The following is a 21,135-nucleotide window of genomic DNA, read 5'->3' on the forward strand; positions in this document are numbered from 1 at the left end:
ATTTTCAAAGAAGATTGCAGGACCTCAGGCAAATCTTTGACCATCAGTGTTGGAGGTGACAAAGAAGAAATTAGAAAACTGAAAAGTAAACGTCGTGACTTAGTCTAATGATCTGAGCTTGTTTTCTTGTGCCTTGCTTCTTTGTCCTAGGAGCTAAATAAACACAGTGAACAAATCTAATTCTGGTTATCAAAGTTTTATTGGGTTACTTACCCTCATCACTGGCCTCCAGAACATCCAGACTGTCACAAATTTCACTTAGTGATTCAGCCATTGTAGGATGACTAAAATAAAATAAAAAGCAAAAGATCATCATTTGATAGTCAGGGCGTATTGCAATCCTTTCACCCTACCCCTTATCCTTCAGTTATATTCTTAAAATAGCCTAGAAAACATATACAAATGGAATTGCCATTACAGAGAGTTATCCTTCCTTTAAAAAAGACAATGACTCCGAATGATTCCATTTACATAAAATGTCCAGAATAAGCAAATACATAGACACAGAGAATGTCTTGCTTAGGGCTGGGAGGGGTTTTTTTTTTTGGTGGGGGGGGGGCCGGGGGGGTTGGTAAAGAGTACAAGATTTCTTTTTTTTTTCTTTTCTTTTTTTTTTTTTTTTTTTTTGACAGTATCTTGCTCTGTTACTCAGGCTGGAGTGCAGTGGTGCGATCACAGCTTACTGCAGCCTTGACCTCCCAGGCTCAGGCAAAACTGCCACCTCAGTCCCCCAAGTAGTTGGGACTATAGGCACATGCCACCACACCCAACTAATTTTTGAAGTTTTAGTATGGACAGGGTCTTGCTATGTTGAACTAGAACTCCTGAGCTCAAGCAATTCTCCTGCCTTGCCATCCCAAAGTCCTGGGATTACAGGCATGAGCCACTGTGCCCGGATAGGGCTTCTTTTGGAGATGACGAAAATGTTCTAAAATTGATTGTGGTGATGGTTGCAAAAATCTGTGACTGTATTAAGAAGCATTGAATTGTATACTTTAAATAGGTGACTTGTATGGTATGTGAATTATAGCTCAATAAAGCTGTTACCAAAAAAAGACAAATGCAAAAACCTGATCTATTGTTTTGTGAGTTGGGGCCCATTAACTTTGGATGCCTATTACTATTCATGGTGTGCTCAGGGAGACAAAATTGTTTTGATAAATACGCAGAGCCACAAACAAAAGACTGAAACATCTGGCTACATGAAAATTTCAGGCCGGGTACAGTGGCTCTTTCCTGTAATCCCAGCACTTTGGGAGGCAAAGGCAGGAGGATCACTTGAGCCCAGGAGTTTGAGTTGAGGCTGGGCAACATAGCAAGACCTCATCTATACAAACAGTTTTTTTTTTAAATAGCTGGGCATTGTGGCATTTACCTGTAGTCCCAGCTACTGCAGAAGCTGAGGTGGGAGGATGACTTGAACCCAGGAAATTGAGGCTATAGTCAGCCATGATCATGCCACTGCACTCCAGCCTGAGTGACAGAGCAAGACCCTGCCTCAAAAAGAAAAGTAAAACTTATGGAAAAAAATAAGGCAATAAAAGAATGACAAACTGGAAAACAATACTAGCAACAAATATGACAGATACAGGGGCCAAATTTCTTAATTTATAAAGAACTCATATAAATCAATAAAAGACAAACAACTTGGTCTAAAAGGGACAAAGAATACAAAGCAGTTAGCAGAAAAAGAAATACAAATAACCACATGTGAAGAGGCTCCATCCTACTAATAATGAAAGAGATAGAAATCAACATATCAAATGAGTATTGTCATCTATCAGATTGTCAAAATCCTTAATTTGGATGATATTGCATTGCTGACGAAGGTGGGAAAAAATAGGGACTCTCATACACTCTGGAGTATAGTTCTAACTCTCTAAAGAGCAATTTGGCAATATCTATCAAAATTTAAAATGCACATACCTTTTGATCCAGGAACATCACTTCTCGAACATTACCTTATAGATAGTCACACTTGCATACAACAATATACATACAAGAATGTGTGTTACAGCATTGTTTCAAATAGTTAAAAACGGGAAACAACCAAAGGGATCATGAAAAGGATAATTCTCCCATGACTCTATGTCATGCTTCTAAGGAAGCATGCCAGTTGATAATCAAACTTTTAGAAATCAATGTTGACAATAGTTTTAGAGACAGGGCCTTGCTCTGTTGCCCAGGCTGCAGTGCAGTGGTGCAATCATAGCTCACTGCATCCTCAACCTCCTTGGCTGAAGAGGTCCTCCCACCTCAGCCATCATAGCAGCTGGGACTACAGGCGTGCTCCTCCATGCCCAGCTTATTTTATTTTATTTTATTTTATTTTATTTCATTTTATGGAGAAACAGGGTCTCACTATGTGCCCAGGCTAGTCTTGAACTCAAGTGATTCCCCTGCCTTGGCGTCCCAGAGTGCTGGGATTACAAGCATGAGCCACTGTGCCTGTCCTAAAAGTGGGCAAAGGATATGAACAGACACTTCTCGAAAGAAGACTTTTATGCAGCCAACAGACATATGAAAAAATGCTCAGCATCACTAGCCATCAGAGAAATGCAAATCAAAACCACAATGAGATACCAGATACCATCTCACACCAGTTAGAATGGCAATCATTAAAAAGTCAGGAAACAACAGGTACTGGAGAAGATGTGGAGAAATAGGAACACTTTTACACTGTTGGTGGGACTGTAAACTAGGTCAACCATTGTGGAAGACAGTGTGGCGATTCCTCAAGGATCTAGAACTAGAAATACCATTTGACCCAGCCATCCCATTACTGGGTATATATCCAAAGGATTATAAATCATGCTACTGTAAAGGCACATCCACACATATTTATTGCGGCACTATTCACAATAGCAAAGACTTGGAACCAACCCAAATGTCCATCAATGACAGACTGGATTAAGAAAATGTGGCACATATACACCATGGAATACTATGCAGCCATAAAAAAAGATGAGTTTGTGCCCTTTGTAGGGACATGGATGAAGCTGGAAACCATCATTCTCAGCAAACTATCGCAAGAACAGAAAACCAAACACTGCATGTTCTCACTCATAGGTGGGAATTGAACAATGAGATCACTTGGACACAGGAAGGGGAACATCACACACCGGGGCCTGTTGTGGGGTGGGGACAAGAGCAAGGGATAGCATTAGGAGATATACCTAATGTAAATGACGAGTTAATGGATGCAGCACACCAACATGACACATGTATACATATGTAACAAACCACGTTGTGCACATGTACCCTAGAACATAAAGTATAATTTAAAAATTGTAAAACTAAAAAAAAAAGAAAGAAAGAAAGTTTGTATGTGTGTGTGAGGGGTGGGGGATCTGATGAGCACCATAATCCAGAGAAAGGGTGCTATATTCATCCGCGCCAGAAGGCCGTAGAAAGGCAAGCAGAGACTTTGCCCCTATGATAACTCTCCTTGAGGTATTGCTGTAACTGAATGAACTATTGTAAAGTGGGGTTAAGTAGATTCTAGAATTCCCTTGCCACTCCAGATCTGCTCTGTTCCCAGACAGCTACGCTGCCATTGCTCTTTCATGGGTGGGCTTCAGGCCCACCCTGTCCTGCTTTCTAGCTGTAAATCCCTGATGCATCTCCAGAGTTGGGGGGTGGGAGGGTGGGAGTGGTGGCCACAGGCTGTAAGGCTAAGGAGAACTTGAGAGTTCACATAGCCAGAGTGACTGAAGCCTTAGAGAACAAAAGGTTCCAAGTCACCATGAGAACTGACAGGGCTGTGGTGTCAAGATTGCTTCAGACCCACTTATCGAGATGCCCTATGGTTCCCCACAATTCCCCCTCACTGCCACAAGTAATAAATCCAATTTGTTCAATGACAGGTACATTCCTGGCTGAAAGGTATTGATACTTTAAGTCACTCAACTTTTATGAGTTAATATTACAATTCTGCCTGAAGATGACTGAGTCCCAGGCCCTCACAGTGATCAATAATTACCCCCCTCAACACACACACACATGGGGACACATGCACACACACACCCCGTCTACTCCATAACCACAGCGCCTTTCTTATCATATACAGACCTTCAAGAGAGCCCACATCAGTGGATTTACACACCAATGCATTGTCCTAGAAAGAATGACTTTACCCTTGGCATTACTGTCTCTGCTAGTTTTCCAAGATCTGGAGATCTGGCAGGAGCAAAGAGGAATGAAAATTCAACATCTGACTGGACACAGTGGCTCACACCTGCAATCCCAACACTTTGGAAGGCCAAGGTGGGTGGATTGCTTGAGCCCAGGGCTTTGAGACCAGCCCGGGAAACATGGCAAAACCACATCTCTAGAAAAAATACAAAACAAATTAGCCAAACATGGTGGTGCATGCCTGTAGTCCCAGCTACTCAGGAAGCTGAGGTGGGAGGATCACTTGAGCCTGGGAAGTCGAGGCTACAGTGAGCCATGATCACGCCACTGCACTCCAGCCAGGGTGACAGGGTGAGAACCTGTCTCGAAAAATAATAATAATAATAATTCAAAAGCTCTTAGGAAATTCAGAGGGAGAACAGGAGGAATTTGTGTCACTGGTAAGTTCCTGGCCATCTTAATAAACACAGCAGTACCCCCACCCCTGCCGCTATAGAAGCCTTTTTAGACATTGGGGAAATAAACTATCTTAGAGAAGCCTGTGGGAAAAAAAGCCCGTTAACCAAAATGTGAAGCCATGGTAGGCTAACATTGTCATTGACCTACCACTGTCAAGTGTAGAAGATAGAAAGGGAAAAAAAACACTAAAGAGAAAAATATGAAAGTTGAGGGAGAACAAAGAAAGAGGGCATCTTGGCTGCATCTGAATTTTTAGAGCACTAATAGAATCATCGCATTTAACCCTTGAGCTTAGACTGTCCTGTCTGAAATTCTTTGTAGCATACTTGCCTTACTTCCCCAACCAAATCTTAAAAACCCTGAGGCTTTTAGCAGGCACTCTGTTGACAACGCCACCATCAGCCAATCCAACTGGACATATAAAACTGTCTCCCCTCCTAAACAACCCAGCAACGACAGCAAAACACAAATCTCCCCTTGAGTTCAAATTCTCTTGCTGTTACCATCCCATTCCTCTGCATCTCTTTAAAGTAAAACTCTTTAAAGAGTTATCTATACTTACTGCCTTTATGTCCTCACTTTCTATTCTCATGAGCTCTCCAATCAGGCTTCCAAACTGAACTGTTTCCAAGCCAGTCCACCAACACTGCGCTTGCTGAATCCACCAGTTTCTTTAACTTTCAGCAGCATCTGATGTGATTGGCCACGCCCTTCTTTTTGAATAATTTTATCACTTGTCTTCTGGAACACCACACTCCCTTAATTTTCCTCCTACCTTATTGGCTGTTCCTTCTGGGTCGCCCTTGCTGGATCTCTCTCCTCTCCCTGATTTTGAAATGTAGCACTGCAGGGCTCTGTCCTTGGCTCTCTTCTTTGACTACAGTCACTTCCTAGACCCTCACCATTAAATAGAAATGTTAACGTGAGCAGAATTGCAAGCCACGTATTTTGAATTTTCTAGTAGCTACATTTTTAACAAGAAAAAAGAAACAAATGAGACTGCTTTTAATAACATATTTTATTTAACCCAATATAACCACCATATTGTGATTATTTCAACATATAGTCACTATAAAAATAATATTAATGGTATATTTTACATTATTTTTGTTCACAGTAAGCTGCCACATCAGCTGCATCAGCCTCCTGCTCCAAACCCCCCAGTGGCTTGCCATTAAGCGCAGAGTAAAATCCCAGCCCCTTACCATGGGCCTCATGTGATGCAAGCCCACCCCATGCTCCACTGATCACCAAACCCGCTACCCCCCTACTTCATCCCTTCACCTAGCCTCACTGGCCCTCCTGGTAATGCCGCCTTTCAATCTCAGGATCTTTGCATTTGCTGCTTTCTCTGCTTGGAGGACTCTTTCCCCAGATAGTTGCATGGTTGGCTTTTTTGCAGCATTCAAGCATCCAATGTTACTTCCCCCCAGAGAGCATGTCCATGATCATCCTAGTTAAAATGTTCCCACTCTCTCTCCATCCCATTATTTTTTTTAATTTATTTTTTATTTACTTTTTGAGACAGAGTTTCCCTCTTTGTGCCCAGGCTGCAGTGCAATGGCGTGATCTTGGCTCACTGAAACCTCCGCCTTCCGGGCTCAAGTGACTCTCCTGCAGCCTCCTGAGTAACTGGGATTACAGGCATCAGCCACCATGCTCGGCTAATTGTGTATTTTTAGTAGAGATGGGGCTTCTTCATGTTGGTCAGGCTGGTCTCAAACTCCCGACCTCAGGTGATCCGCCCACCTTGGCCTCCCAAAGTGCTAGGATTACCGGCGTGAACCACTGCGCCAGGCCAATTATTCTTTATTAACATCTTCATAACCCTCACTGCTGCCTAAAATTATATTCTATGTTAATTACTAGTTTCTTGTCTATCTTCTCAACTTGAATGTAAATTCCATAAGGTCAGGGTCCTTGTCTATTTTGGTCATCATTGAATCTCCCAGGACCCAGAATGGTACCTACAATGAAAGAGGCAAAGGATTCACTGTTGAATCAGATGTGGTGTGTCGGGGGAATAGCAGGCACTCAATAAACATTTGTTGAATTAATGCATAAATTCAATAAAAGAAAAAAATTCTTCAATTTTTTTTTGAAAAATTCAATAAAATCCACCTTTGTGGATTTTACTCTGAGCTTGATGGCAAGTCACTCGGGGCTTTGGAGCAGGAGACCGATGCAGCTGATGTGGCAGCTTACTGTGAACAAAAAGAATGTAAAATATACCATTGATATCATTTTTATAGTGATTATATGTTGAAGTAATCATAATATGGTGGCTATATTGGGTTAAGTAAAATATATTATTAAAATAAAAGTGGTTCCTATAAAAGAACCACCTTCGTGGTCAGAAATTTCTTCAGACACAGAGGCATGCTATAGGGGGCAGAGGAAGACTTGTCTTAGAAGAAGAACCCCCTTGTTTTCCAGTTTAGCAAGACCTGTCTTCCCGCCCAGCCCTGGATTATTCACCTGTACAGAACCAAGCACTCTTGGACCCCTCTTTCCCTTGATACACAGAGCCCATTCCTAGATATCCTAGCCAGGTGAACCCTGAATGTGGAGCCCCATTCAGCTGGGCTAGGTCTGGACCCTCACGGAGAAAGAGGTTTCAGTAAAAGAAACGCTGCCTCTTCCTGCTTTCCAGCCACCACCTTTTCTGTCCTTTTGCCCCCACAAGCTGATCTTATTAAACAAAGCTTTCCTTCCCAAGTATCTCCTTTTAGAGGCATCACTGTATATTTCTTTCATGTGCCTCATTATGGCTAATATCAATTTAAAATAAATTTGTTCCTTAATCATACCATGATTCATTGGTGGTGACCTTGGGGCTGCCTTCTCTGAGCTATACTTTTATTTATGATATTTAGAAAAAGCTACAGTCACCTCACAATCTCAAAAAAGGCACAGTGTTCTCTCTGAAATATAACCATGAGCCTCCCCTGCTTAAACTTGTCCACCAGCTTCCTGCTGCCTGCAAGATAAAAGCCAAGTTCTTAACACTCAAGGCCCTCTGCAATCTGGTGTTCTCTGCCCGCTGGAGGGGGTCCAGTCTCCCAGCAGCCCACCCCGACTCACACCCCCATGCTCTGACCTCCCAGAATCACCATGTTCTTTTGTTTTCTCTGTGTTCCGCACAGGTTGTGCACTTGGCTTGGAACATCATCCCTGTAATTCCTACATCCTTGAAATTACACATATGCTTCAAGACCCAACTCAAACGTACTGGCCACCCATGCCCCATGCTCTCAGCCCTTTGCACATACCTCTTGTCATAGCTGATATCACCTTGAGAACAGGGACCTTGTTTTGATTATCTGAGTATTACCAGCACCTAGCGCAATACCAGGTACGCAGGAGGTGCTCACTGTATATGTTTATGGATGGATAAATGCAGGGGGTGGAGAGGGTCTTGCAGTGGCAAACAGAAGTCAGTGGGAAAAGTGGTCTTTTTTAAACATATGGGGACACACTGAGACACACTCTCAGTAAAAGACCCTTCTGCATGAAGTCCCTTGAAAAAGCTGGCAAACTGAATAAGGGAAGAGGAACTATATGTTTTTATCCAGTAAATTATGACAGGCTTTCAGAACCACTTCCAAGGACCAAACATAGTCATGTAATAATGGTTATCAGGGAACCTGGCAGAGCAGAGGTATGGAGTCTCATTATCAAGTCATTATTAAAGTGCTTTGTTTGCTTCTCTAGGCCGACCCCAGATGCTTAGGGCCCAGAGCTGCCTTTTCCTTCTCAAACTGACTCATTGGAGGATTGAACAAGGGCTCTGGGGGAAAAAGAGGGGGAAAAAGAGGGGGAAAAAAGGGAAAAAGGCCCTTCTTCCAAGGTTGTTGAATTTTTTAAACCACAGCCTGATTCAGCTTCAGGGATTCAGAAGACTTTTCCTGACAGCTCTGTTGCCCTCCCAGAATGGATAATGCTAATGGGAAGCAGCTGGCCTCATGTTGTTGGTTTTCTTTAAACAATGTAATAGGATGAAATGTATTTCACGGAGTCTGTGGTAAACAGAATTCTAAGATGACCTACAAGATTCCCACCCCCTGGTATGCATGTCCTGTAAATCCCCTCTCCTTCAGCGTGGGGGGACCTAACCTAATCAGGTGGGCCTCTAAAACGGAGGGTTTACAAATACCACATGCTCTCACTTATACGTGGGAGCTAAACATTGCGTGTGCATGGACATAAAGACGGGAATGACAGATACTGGACACTGGGGACTACTAGAGGGGAGAGGGTGGGAGGGAGCAGAGTTGGAAAACTACCTATAGGGTACTATGCTCACTTCCTGGGTGATAGGATCAACCATACCCCAAACCTCAGTAACATGCAATTTACCCATGTAACAAACCTGCCCAAGTACCCCCGAACCTAAAATAAAAGTTGAAAAAATAAACAAAACACAAACTTGAACATAAGTAAAAAAAAAAAAAAAAAAAAAAAAAGGAGGGTTTAGAGATCAGATAATAGAAGCCAGAGAGAGTCAAAGCTGCAGCAGATGCTGTCCTGTTGGCCGTGAAGTAACCAACTGCCATGTTGTCAAAGGCCACATGGCAGGGCATGACATGTGGCCTCTAGTAGCTGAGAGAACCCCTTAGCTAACAGTCATCAAGAAACCAAGGACCTCGGGCAGGGCACAGTGGCTCACGCCTATAATTCCAGCACTTTGGGAGGCCGAGGCAAAGGATCACTTGAGCTCAGGAGTTTGACACCAGCCTGGGCAACACAGGAAGACCCATCTCTACTAAAGATATAAAACGTAGCCAGGCATGGTGGCGCACGCCTGTAGTCCCAGTTAAGGCTGAGGTGGGAGAATTGATTGAGCCCACGAGGTCGAGGCTGCAGTGAGCCGTGATTGCTCCACTCCAGCCTGGGTGACAGAGTGAGACCCTGCCTCAGAGGGGGAACAAAAGGAAACCAGGAACCTCAGCCCTATAGCCTCAAAAAACTGAATTCTGCCAACAACCATTCAGTTTAAAAGATAACCCTGTACCTCAGAGGAGATCTCAGCCCTAACAGTGATTGAGCCTTGTGAGACCCTGAGCAGAGGACTCAGCTAAGCCCAGTCTGGAGTCTTGACTCATAGAAACCAAGAGATAGTAAATTTGTGTTGTCATAAGACAGTATTTTTTTTTGTCATTTGTAACACAACAATAGAAGACGAATAGAGTCCTAGAGGCTCTAGCTCTAATTGCAGTTGAAACCAAAACCAGGGTAGGTTTGGAGCCATGTAAACTGCAACACAGACCTGGTATAGAAGCACCCAAGGGGATTATATGCTCCCTTCCCCCAGTACACCCCACTGCAAACACTTCTTTACGAAGAACTTAAGTTGCTACTCTCTCAAGCGAATTGTCAGCTGGACTGATTAGACCCTGCCAAAATGTTAGAACATGCAAAATCCCTTTAAAGACTCAGCTTGTTTGAGATGGCTTTCCCTACCCCCAGGACAATGTCTTTAACCCCTTTCAAACTATTTTATTTGAGACAGGGTTTCACTCTGTTGCCCAGGCTAGAGTGGAATGGCATAATCGTAGTTCACTGTAACCTTGAACTGAGCTCAAGCAAGCCTTCTGCCTGAGCCTCTTGAGTAGCTAGGACTTACAGGCATGTGCCACTATACCCAGCTAATTTTTAAAAAAACTTTTCTTGTCGTGGTGGGGGGTCTTGCTATGTTGGCCAGGCTGGTCTCAAATTACCGGGCTCAAGTAGTCCTCTTGCCTCTGCCTCCCAAAGTGCTGGGATTACAGGCATGAGCCACTGCACCCACCCTTTCAAACTATTGCTATACTTTGTGCCCTCAATCAAGAATGTGCATCCACCAAGCAGTGGCTAAAGAGCCCTGGAGTTTGAACATTCTGAGGCGTGGTAAGAGGAGAGAATGGTGGTGATTGGATTCTTCTAGAGGGAGTGTCTGATGGCAGGATGCCAACTCATCGAGGAACCAGGAACCACCTTAAATGAAAGTATCAGAAAGGGCCCTTATACCCCTTAATTGAAAAATAAAGTATCCTCCAGGGGAAAGGAGGCTATAATCATCCCACAGCTTCCTCTTTTCTTGCAGGAGGTTGGCAGGAGAGCACCAGAGGTCCAGCCAGCTCCTGAAATGCAGCCCTTGGACACTCTATAATGAAGATGGCTGCCCTTCTGATCACACAATGAGCCCCAGAAGTCCTACTCCACGAGTCCACCAGTAGTCATGGTTCCACTGTGGAAAGTCACCCCACTGATTGGCAGAGTTCACTTGGTGGGTAGGGGTTTGATACCAAGTTCCACCCAGGATACAACTACATCCATGCACAAATCAGGGCTGTGGGATGTAGACAAAATGATTGGCATTTGCCCAGCAAGGGCCAAGAGCAGCAGCAGTTCTCAGCAAGCCCAGGGCCAGCTAGCTAGCCTTGAACTTCTGTTTGTTTGTGCTCCTAGGAGCAGGTGTGAACACCCTCATGGGAACCTGGGTAGAAGAGGAGAACAATCTTTTTTTCTTTTTTTTTTCTTTTTTTTTTCAGACTGTGTCTCAGTTGCCAGGCTGGAGTGTAGTGGTGGAGAACAATCTTGATGGCCATTTATGCTGGCTCTGAGAGCTCTGGGTAGATATCTACCCAAAGCAGAAACTGATGCATGGCTTTGGTGGCACATTATTATATTTTTTAATTTGGAAATTTTGTATTGATGCATTATATTTGTACATATTTATGGGGTACATGTCATATTTTGTTACATGCATAGAATGTATAATCATCAAGTCAGGGTATTTAGTAGATATTCATCGCCTCAAATATTTATCATTTGTGTTGGGAACATTTCAAGACCTCTTTTCTGGCTATTTTGAAATATACATGTTCTCACTCATAGGTGGGAACTGAACAATGAGATCACTTGGACTCAGGAATGGGAACATCACACACCGGGGCCTATCATGGGGAGGGGGGAGGGGGGAGGGATTGCATTGGGAGTTATACCTGATGTAAATGACGAGTTGATGGGTGCAGCACACCAACATGGCACAAGTATACATATGTAACAAACCTGCACGTTATGCACATGTACCCTACAACTTAAAGTATAATAATAATAAATAAATTTTAAAAAAAGAAATATACAATATATTATTAATTATAGTCATTCTACTCTGCTATGGAACATTAGGACTGATTCCTTCTATCTAACTGTATGTTTGTATTAACCAACCTCTCTTCATTCATCCCTGCCACCCATACACCCTTCCCAGTCTGTGGTAACTATCATTCTACTCTCTACTGCCATGAGATCAACTTTTTCACCTTCCACATATGAATGAGAACATGCATTATTTGCCTTTCTGTGTCTGTCTTATTTCACTTAACATAATGTCCTCCAGGCTTATTCACGTTGCTGTGAATGACAGGATTTAATTCTTTTACATAGCCAAGTAGTACTCCATTGTGTATATATACTGCATTTCCTTTATCCATTCATCTATTGATGGACAGTTAGATTGATTCCATATCTTCACTACTGCAATGGCACACTGCTTGAAATGACATCTTCAGCAAATTCTGCAAAGTCAACCCTCCAAATGTCCATGGATGTCAGTAGCAAGACACACCAGGGAGAGAAGGTCACCCCTCTACATCCCACACCCTCACCTGTGGGTATTTGAACATCTGGATCGTCAAACAGATGCCCAAATAGGCTCTAGGGGATGCCTGCCTCAGATACTTGCTGCAGGGCAATTGTCACTGAGGCCTTTCTTACACACTAGGAGGCCAGAGAATAATGGAATCTACCCTCTCCACCTCGTCATCACGAGGAAGCCCATTTCAGAAATACCTCTGAGCACCCTGATTGTCATCCAGCGAACATGCAAAGAACGTGGCCTAAAAGGTCCTTTCTGAGATCTCTCTAGCGGCCTCAAAGCCTAGCAGACAGGGAGTCCTATTCCGTCTTTCAATCCACAAATGCTATGATCAAAGGCTCTGTTCTTGTGCAGTGAGGGGCAATTAATATTATACAACTAATCCAACTAATGAAATTTCTGAGTCCTCAGTCTGTGCCAGGCAGGCACTGTAAAAAATTATTTTATGTGCATTATCTAATTGAGTCCTCACAAGAGTCCTATGTAGTAGGCATGGTTATTTTGCTTTTATTCTTTTCACCCCCATTTCCCAGATGAGGAAACTGAGTCTTGCTGAAATTAGGCAGTCTGTGCAAGGTCATACATGTTATGAGTAATAGAGTTAGGACTCAAACCCAGTTCTGGATTTTAAAGCCCATGATTCGACCACTATACTCTTCTCCTTCCTCACTTGGCAAAATCTGGTCAATTTGAAATGCCCACTCACTGCTGCCCTAAAGAATCTTCCTTACTGGTCTATTATATCACCTGAAAATAGAATAACTCACCAGGCCATTAGCAGCCCCTAACACCTTTGCAGATATTTGTTGACGTTTTAACAGTGCACAGAGTCCTGCCAAAAATGACCCACTAGATACGTATATTGTGATGAGGGATCTTAAAGGAGATAGGTCTGTGGCATGGGGACCCTTGGGTGGTCAGGCTGAAGTACTGTTCCAGCACTGGGGAGTGGGGGACAGGAAAGCATGAGAATACTAGAAGACTCAAGAGAAAAGTCAGAATTGAGGGGCCCTAAGGATGGACTTCACAGCTTTAAGCATGTGTTGGGTGCCAAGAGCTCTGCCCCCAAATGCTCTGCCAGTTCTCAAGCCCATCCCAGCAGAATGTGTCTAAGGCTTTTGATCTTATTGTTGAGTTACTGCAGTAGCTGTTATTACTGCTTCTAACCGTCAATAACATACCAGTTGAGGGAGGAGGTAAAAATCTCCAAAGAGGAAAAAAAAGTAAAAGTAGAAGAAGGCCGGGGGTGGTGGCTCACGCCTGTAATCCCAGCACTTTGGGAGGCCAAGGTGGGCGGATCACCTGAGGTCAACAGATTGAAACCATCCCGGACAACATGGTGAAACCCCGTCTCTACTAAAAATACAAAAATTAACTGGGTGTGGGGGCGGATGCCTGTAGTCCCAGCTACTCGGGAGGCTGAGACAGGAGAATCGCTTGAACCTGGGAGGCAGAGGTTGCAGTGAGCCAAGATCATGCCACTGCACTCCAGCCTGGCAACAGAGCGAGATTCCATCTCAAAAAAAAAAAAGTAGAAGAAAAGGGGGTTGCTAGTGGAGGATGTGAATTTTACATAGCTCATTGGATTATGTGGGATTTGATATAGACATCTCCTGCCCTTAGAATTCAAAAGCCATCAAGGAGTGGAGACACCAGGAGTCATTCTCTGGCCAGGGGAGGAAGGGGAGATAAGGGAGAAAGAACAACCAGTCCTCTGGAATGTGTTCCCAGCCCAAGCTGAACTATCTGTGTTCTTTGTGCAGGCACATTGTAACTTTCTGGTTTCATCTTGCAGCCTTTTGGCCCACGGGGTGGAGGTTGGGGAAAGCAATCTCAGCATCACCCCATGGTTATGAGAAGTAGCCTTTGGTCTCCCAGTTCTGGAGGGATATAGAAGTCTCTGAGTGAATTTCATCTTAGCAGGAAGGGAATGGGCATAAGGAGGGGTGATGCTGATGTCGTTGTACCCGGAGGGCACATACCCACAGAAATAAAAATGCCACGGCCAGGTGCAGTGCCTCATGCCTGCAATCCCAGCACTTTGGGAGGCCGAGGCCAGAGGATCACTTGAGCCCAGGAGTTCAAGAGCAGCCTGGGCAACATAGCAAGACCCTATTTCTACAAAAAAAATTTCTAAAACTTTAGAACATTTCTAAAAATTTTTTAGAAAAGAAATAAAAACGCCTCCAAGAATCTGAGATCACTGGACATTCTCAGTCAAGGTGACATCTGAGCCTTTAGGACCTCAGATTTCTTTAACCCTAATCCCATGGACAGCCCTGCAGCTTGGCAAAGGCAGCTCCCTACCTGGAGTTATGGGAAGAGTTATCCGAAGGTTCTCTAGCCCCAAATCTTTCCTTTTACCCCAGCCACGGCACCACCCTCTCTTTCTACCTGGCCTAAAATATCCACCATCGGAATCATTCCCCTTGAATCAGACAACAAAGTCAGAACGTTATTTCCCAGAGCCTGTCTCATTAGTAACCCCAAGGTCTTTATGCACAGCTACTATGTGCTCAGACCTGTTTCAGGCGCTATGTAGGCAATGACAAAATAAAATCGTTAACATTTACTTGACAATGAATATGTGCAAATGCTGTTCGAAGTGCTTTGGATGCATCATCTCATTTAATCCTCAGAGCAATCCTATGAGGTAGGTACTAGTTATCTTCACTTCTCCCCCATTTTGTAGATGAGGAAACAGAAAGGCTAAGTAACTGCCCAGGGCACATGACAACTTCGAATTCTGAAGGTAGGATTTGAATCTAGGCAATTTGACTCCAGAGCCAATAAGTGCTACAGAAAGTGACCGATTCTCTGATGACAAAGAGAAAGAATAGACATGAAACAACTGAGAATAGAACTACATTGGGAATCAGAAAGCCTGTGTCCTGAAATCTGCTGTTCCAAAAAGTTGTCTTTGCAGCCCTGCCCGAGTCATAGCCCCTCTTTGGACCTCAGTTCTCACATTTGTAAAATAAGATGAGGCAAAATTATCATGTGTTAGGACAAGGATTCTCAGGGTTAAACTCTACGGTAAGCTTGTCCAACCCACGGCTACTGTGCTGCATGAGGCCCAGGATGGCTTTGAATGTGGCCCAACACAAATTCGCCAACTTTCCTAAAACATCATGATTTTTTTTTTTTTGCGATTTTTTTTTTTTTTTTTAGCTCATCAGCTATAATTAGTGTATTTTATGTGTGGCCCAAGACAATTATTCTTCCAATGTGGCCCAGGGAAGCCAAAATATTGGCTGCCCCTGCTCTAGGGCACTGGCTACATATAGGAGGAGTCTGTAGGCCCCAAGAGTTGTGGAACAAAAAGCTGGAGTGTACTTTACTTACATGTGTGGTACAGAGGGCTAGATGCCAGAAATGAGGCAGAGGGGTAAGATCAAGCCAGAAAAGGGTGTCCATAACACATGGCAAAGCTGAGAATGGCAAGGAACAGCAAAGCAAGGCTAGTATGCTGAGATTTAGATGTAAATGAGGTCAAAGAACAAGAGAAGGTGAGACTGAAGGGGAACAACATAGGAGGCCGTCAAGCTACAGAAGTGACCAGAAGGTGCCTGTACGAGTGGCTCCATCTACAGCAGAAGGGACTAAAAGGGACCTCTCAATGCAGGCTGAAGTCACCATGAAAGGCTCAATAGAGAAGGCAGAAGTTTTTGTTGTTGTTGTTGTTGTTGGGTTTTGTTTTTGTTTTTGTTTTTGAGACGGTGTCTCGCTCTGTCACCCAGGCTGGAGTGCAATGGTGCAATCTCGGCTCACTGCAACTTCTGCCTCCCAGGTTCAAGCAATTCTCATGCCTCAGCTTCCTGAGTAGCTGGGATTACAGACATGTGCCACCACATTTGGCTAATTTTTGTATTTTTAGTAGAGACGGGGTTTCACCATGTTGGCCAGGCTGGTCTCAAACTCCTGACTTCAGGTGATCTGCCTGCCTTGGCCTCCAAAAGTGCTGGGATTACAGGCATGAGCCACTGCACCCGGCCAAGAAGGCAGAACTTAAGATGCTCCAGGTGCTAGGCAGAAAAGTTTGCTGACAGCTTGAGCACTGAGGCACTGAGAGACAGCACAGATGAGTTACGGATGAGGACAGAGAGAGCAGGTGACATCCACAAACCCTAGTGACCAGGAAGGAGTGAATAATGTGCCCAAGCTCTTCCTCCTACAGTATGCTACCTGGAAGGAAAAGAAAAGTGGCAGTGAACGCCAGGAGAGCAGAAATCTGTTGGGCTTCTCTAAACTTCAGGCACAAGAATCCCTAGTCAGAATGACCTAGGAAAAAGAAAAAGCCACACTGGGGGTAGCATCTGTCCTCACAGTGACCGGGAGAAGCTCCTAAATGGGGGTGGCAGGTGGCTGGCCCCTGACCCAGCTGGACACTGCCCAGTTGTCCACTTGAGCATGAGAGAAAAGTATACACCAGCATGTGAGGAATAAATGAGATGCATAGAAAGTAGCACAAAGAAAGTGCTCAATAAATAGTGGGATTTTCAAAACTTCCATGACAGATAAAGGCGAACTGTGAGTACAAGGTTCAAGGAGGAAGGCTGTAAGTCAAGAGCATGTGTAACAATCACTGATTCCTTGGCACTCACTCGCAGGGATGCTGCTTCTTCAGTTGGAGTGGGGCCCAGGAACCTGCAAGTCCAGAACCTTCCAAGTGACTCCTGGGAGGTGAGGGCTCCAAAAACCTCGCTTTAAGGAAACTCTGCTGTAAATCACCTTGGGTACAGGGCATGGCTGAAACAGAAAACCTGAATTGGGAAGCCATAAGAAATGGATGGCAGCTAGAGTGTGGATTAATAGACATTGGAACCTCAGGAAAGTGGGAAGGTGGGAGGGGAGTGGATGGTGAGAAATTACCTATTGGGTACAGTGTATACTACTAGGGTGTTGGGTGCACTAGAAGCCTAAACTTCACCAAGTATCCACACTGTATCACTCATATAAAGCTCTTGGCAAGAAGCATAACACATAGTAAGCACTCGATACATGTTCACTGTTACTGGTATTACTCTCCCTTCTGCACAAGAAGGCTGTCCTCCCCACGGTGTTAATGACCTGTGTTCCCTGCTCTTCATCAGTTTCCCTAAAGTAGGAGATGAGACATTCTGCAGTTACCTGCAATATGTCCATGTAATGCAACTGCACTTGTACCTCCTACATCTACATCTTGAATAATAAATAATAAAAAGAAATGGATGGTAAGGCAAGCGTGGTGAAGAAAAAGCAATTTGAATGATATCTAGAGAGAATCGTGACCACAGATGGAGGTATTTTTCTTCTAATAAACACTTCTAAGGTGTGAGCCTCCAATGAGGCCTCCAGCAATTTTTGGACAGTTCAAACCCCAGCTCTGCAATTAACTAGCTGTGAGGCCTGGGGCACATGGAGTCCTTTCTTGGAGCCTCCGTTTACTCCCCTAAGGACTAAGTGGTTGAACTAGACTTGAAGTCTAGGGTTATTTTTAGCCCAGGCATTCTTGGATTCCATTATTTCCTGAGATGATCTTTCAAAGTTCCCAGTTCATCCTAGAGTAGCCAGATTTTGCAGAGGCTCACTATAAGTCCTCCCTGAGTTGGCCAATGGTGGCCCAGCCTTCACAGCAAGCCTTTTAGAAGCCTTTCAATATTGCAGAACACTGTCTTACTTTCAGATTGTTTAGAAACCTAAGCTATATTTGTCATTAAAAAATGCACAGGCTGGGTGTGGTGGCTCACACCTGTAATCCCAGCACCTTGGGAGGCCGAGGTGGGTGGATTAACTGAGGTCAGGAGTTTGAGATCAGCCTGGCCAACATGGTAAAACCGCATCTCTACTAAAAATACGAAAATTAGCCGGGCGTGGTGGCATGCACCAGTAATCCCAGCTATTCAGGAGGCTGAGGCAGGAGAATTGCTTGAACCTGGGAGGCAGAGATTGCAGTGAGCTGAGATTGTGCCACTGCACTCCAGCCTGGGCAACAGAGCAAGACTCTTTCCAAAAAAAAAAAAAAGCACAGGTTGCAGATTTAACTAAAAATTCCCCACTCATTATTTCCTCCACTTCTAAAGAGAACTACCTCATCCCAAAGAGTTTCCTCCTTCCTCTAACTCTGAAGAAGCAAACATAAGCCATTTCTGTATAAAATAAGTCTCAGGATCATTGATGTTTGGCTTCTGGAGCCACAAGGACAAAAGGAACAAACATTCTTCACATGTGAACTTAAAATTATGTCCTTCAAAAATAGGGCATGGCTGGGTATGGTGGCACATTCCTGTAGTCCCAGCTACTGGAGAGGCTAAGGCAAAAGGATTGCTTGAGCCCAGGAGTTCGAGGCCAGCTTGGGCAACACAGCAAGACCGCATTAAAAAAAAAAAAAAGGTTTTGGAGGTTTAGTGAGGATTTTCCCCCTTCTCTTTCCCTTAACAGGTTTCTGGATACCCCTCCAACTATCATAAATGAACAGTGAACTAAAGCAGAAACCTCTGTTCACATGCTTGATGGCAAACTCTAGAGAGGAAACTTTCCGTGCCTGATCTACTGGGTTCTGTTGCAAATCTGAGGAGGCAGATGCGCCTGTGCTCCCAGGACCCTTTCCTTTCTCCCATTGGCTCAGAAGACTCTCCCTTTGACTTACTTTCCTCTCCATTTTCCCAGGACAGTTGGGCTTATGGAAAGGGAAGATCTAAATGCAGCAAGGAAGAAGTATCACGATCCTTAGTTCATAGGATGGGCTAGTTAGTCCTTAGCTCATGAAGTTCACAGGCCAGGAAATAAGAAATAAAGACCTCGTTAATGTAAAAATGCAACATGACTTTATCAACTTTCTGTAGCAATATTTTTCTGAAATACACTGCCTCCTGTGCTGTTGCTCTTTTCTTACTCATATCTGGACTTTCCCAGGTCCATATCTCTTCTTTTCTTGTTCTCTTGTTTCTATTTCTCATTTTGAACATCTCCCTTATATGTTATAGTAGATAACTGAATTATATTGTTCTAAGTTTTTGTGTTTGTAGCAAGAAATATGGTTCAAAATGTTCAAATTAGATGGGTAAAGTATTTTTTTTCTACTTTTAAAAGTTCAAGCAAGTTGATTTAACAATATGGGGCCCTTTGTTAATTTTTTCTCCTGGGGCCTTGGCCTCATTAGATGAAACTCTCCCTCTTCCTATGAGGCTGGGAAATTTTTGAGGACCAGAACCTCAGACTAATGCAGATCTTGACAAGCTGTGTGGCCTAAGGTAAGTCATATAATCCCTTCATGCCTCAGTTTCCTGATTTACAGAATGAACATGATAATAGAAGGGTCTGGGGACAGAATTTAGGAGATGAAGGGAATAGGTAGAATGAAAGAAGTATGAACATCATAATAAGTCTTTGTGTAGTGCTCTTGACTCTGATCCAGTAGTTTCTAAGCAGATGTGCTTTTGTCACAGAAAGAGAAATCTGGCACTTTGACCTTCTGAGGAGGAAGCATAACATAATTGTGAAAGGCTTAGGCTATGAAGCTGGACAAATCTAGGTTTGAATCCTAGTTCTTGTCAATTACTAGGTGTGTGATCTTGGGCAAGACACTGAACTGCTCAAAACCTAAATTTCCTTAGCTGATAAGTGGGGCTAAGTGTAGTACTCTCATCATAGGCTAACTGTGAAGATTCATTCATTTAATAATTGTTCATTGAGCTCCTGGTATGTGCTAAGAAGAGCCCAGAGCAGTGCTCAATAAAGAGAAGGGCCCTGCTCTCACAGACAGCATGGTGAACTAATTCACTGCATTAGTCCATTTTGCATTGCTATAAGGGAGTATCTGAGGCTGGGTAATTTATAAAGAAAAGACTTTGATTTGGCTCATCGTTCTGCAACCTATATAAGACTGCCAGCATCTGCTTCTGGTGAGGGCCTCAGGAAGCTTCTAATCATGGCAGAAGTGGAGCTGGTTTGTGAAGATTACATGGTGAAAGAAAGGAAGGAGGTGGGCACAGTGCCTCACGCCTGTAATCCCAGCACCTTGGGAGGCCGAGGTGGGTGAATCACCTGAGGTCAGGAGTTCAAGACCAGCCTGGCCAACATGATGAAACCCCATCTCTACTAAAAATACAAAATTAGCTGGGCATGGTGGCGCATGCCTGTAATCCCAGCTACAGGAGGCTGAGGCAGGAGAATCACTTGAACCCAGGAGGCGGAGGTTGCAGTGAGCCGAGATCATGCCACTCCACTCCAGCCTGGGCAGCAAAGTGAGACTCCATCTCAAAAAAAAAAAAAAAAAAAAAAAAAAAAAAGAATAAAGAAAAGAAAGAGAAAAGAGAGGGGAGGAGGTTCCAGGCTCTTTTCAACAATCAGATCTCATGTGAAGTAATAGAGTGAGAACTCACTCATTACCACTGGTAGAGCACCAAGCCATTCATGCGGGATCCATTCCCATGACCCACACACCTCCCACTAGGCTTCACCTCCAACATTGGGGATCAGGTTTCGACATGGGACTTGGAGGGTACAAGTATCTAAACTATATCACTCATATAAAGCTCTTGGCATGAGGCATAAAACACAGTAAGCACTCAATACATGTTCACTATTATTGGTATTACTCTCTCTTCTCCACCAGAAGGCTTTCCTCCCCATGGTGTTAATGACCTATGTTCCCTGCTCTTCATCAGTTTCCCGAAAATAGGGGATGAGACTTTCTGCAGTTACCCATACTCTCTCCATCAGCCCCCCAGTAACCAGCAGGTTTGTCCAACGGTTACCTGTATTGGGGGTTGGGGCCCATGGGTGTGTGAGGGCAAAGCCAACTGGATCCAACCTGTGCCCTTGGCCCATTAGCCACCATTGGATCAATAGGCCACAGATATGGCTTGAGTTTCAATCCCAGACTCCTGGGAAACTGATTGTCCCCAGAAAGCCTCTCT

General features: G+C 44.0%; 1 protein-coding gene and 1 long non-coding RNA gene across 3 annotated transcripts in view; one reads left to right on the plus strand and one right to left on the minus strand.

Moving 5' to 3' along the window:
* The window catches only part of KIAA1210, an 80,460-nt gene that overhangs the window by 50,738 nt on the left and 8,587 nt on the right, over positions 1-21,135 (minus strand). Inside the window, exons 1-2 of one of the 2 annotated variants that reach the window (XM_015128082.3) lie at positions 5,156-5,312; positions 214-284 (exon numbers count right to left, since the gene is read on the minus strand). In XM_015128082.3, the coding sequence (XP_014983568.1) occupies positions 214-274 (61 nt within the window). In that variant the 5' untranslated portion in view covers positions 275-284; positions 5,156-5,312. Of the gene's footprint in view, positions 1-213; positions 285-5,155; positions 5,313-21,135 lie in introns of those variants that run through there. The other variant, XM_028841932.2, reaches the window with a different exon arrangement.
* On the plus strand, positions 575-5,246 carry LOC144338802 (uncharacterized). The gene is made up of 2 exons (XR_013413175.1): positions 575-2,286; positions 4,485-5,246. It is a non-coding gene; the product is annotated as an uncharacterized LOC144338802 (long non-coding RNA).

The sequence above is a fragment of the Macaca mulatta genome, chromosome X (assembly GCF_049350105.2).
Source record: "Macaca mulatta isolate MMU2019108-1 chromosome X, T2T-MMU8v2.0, whole genome shotgun sequence".
In the NCBI taxonomy this organism is placed as follows: domain Eukaryota; kingdom Metazoa; phylum Chordata; class Mammalia; order Primates; family Cercopithecidae; genus Macaca; species Macaca mulatta.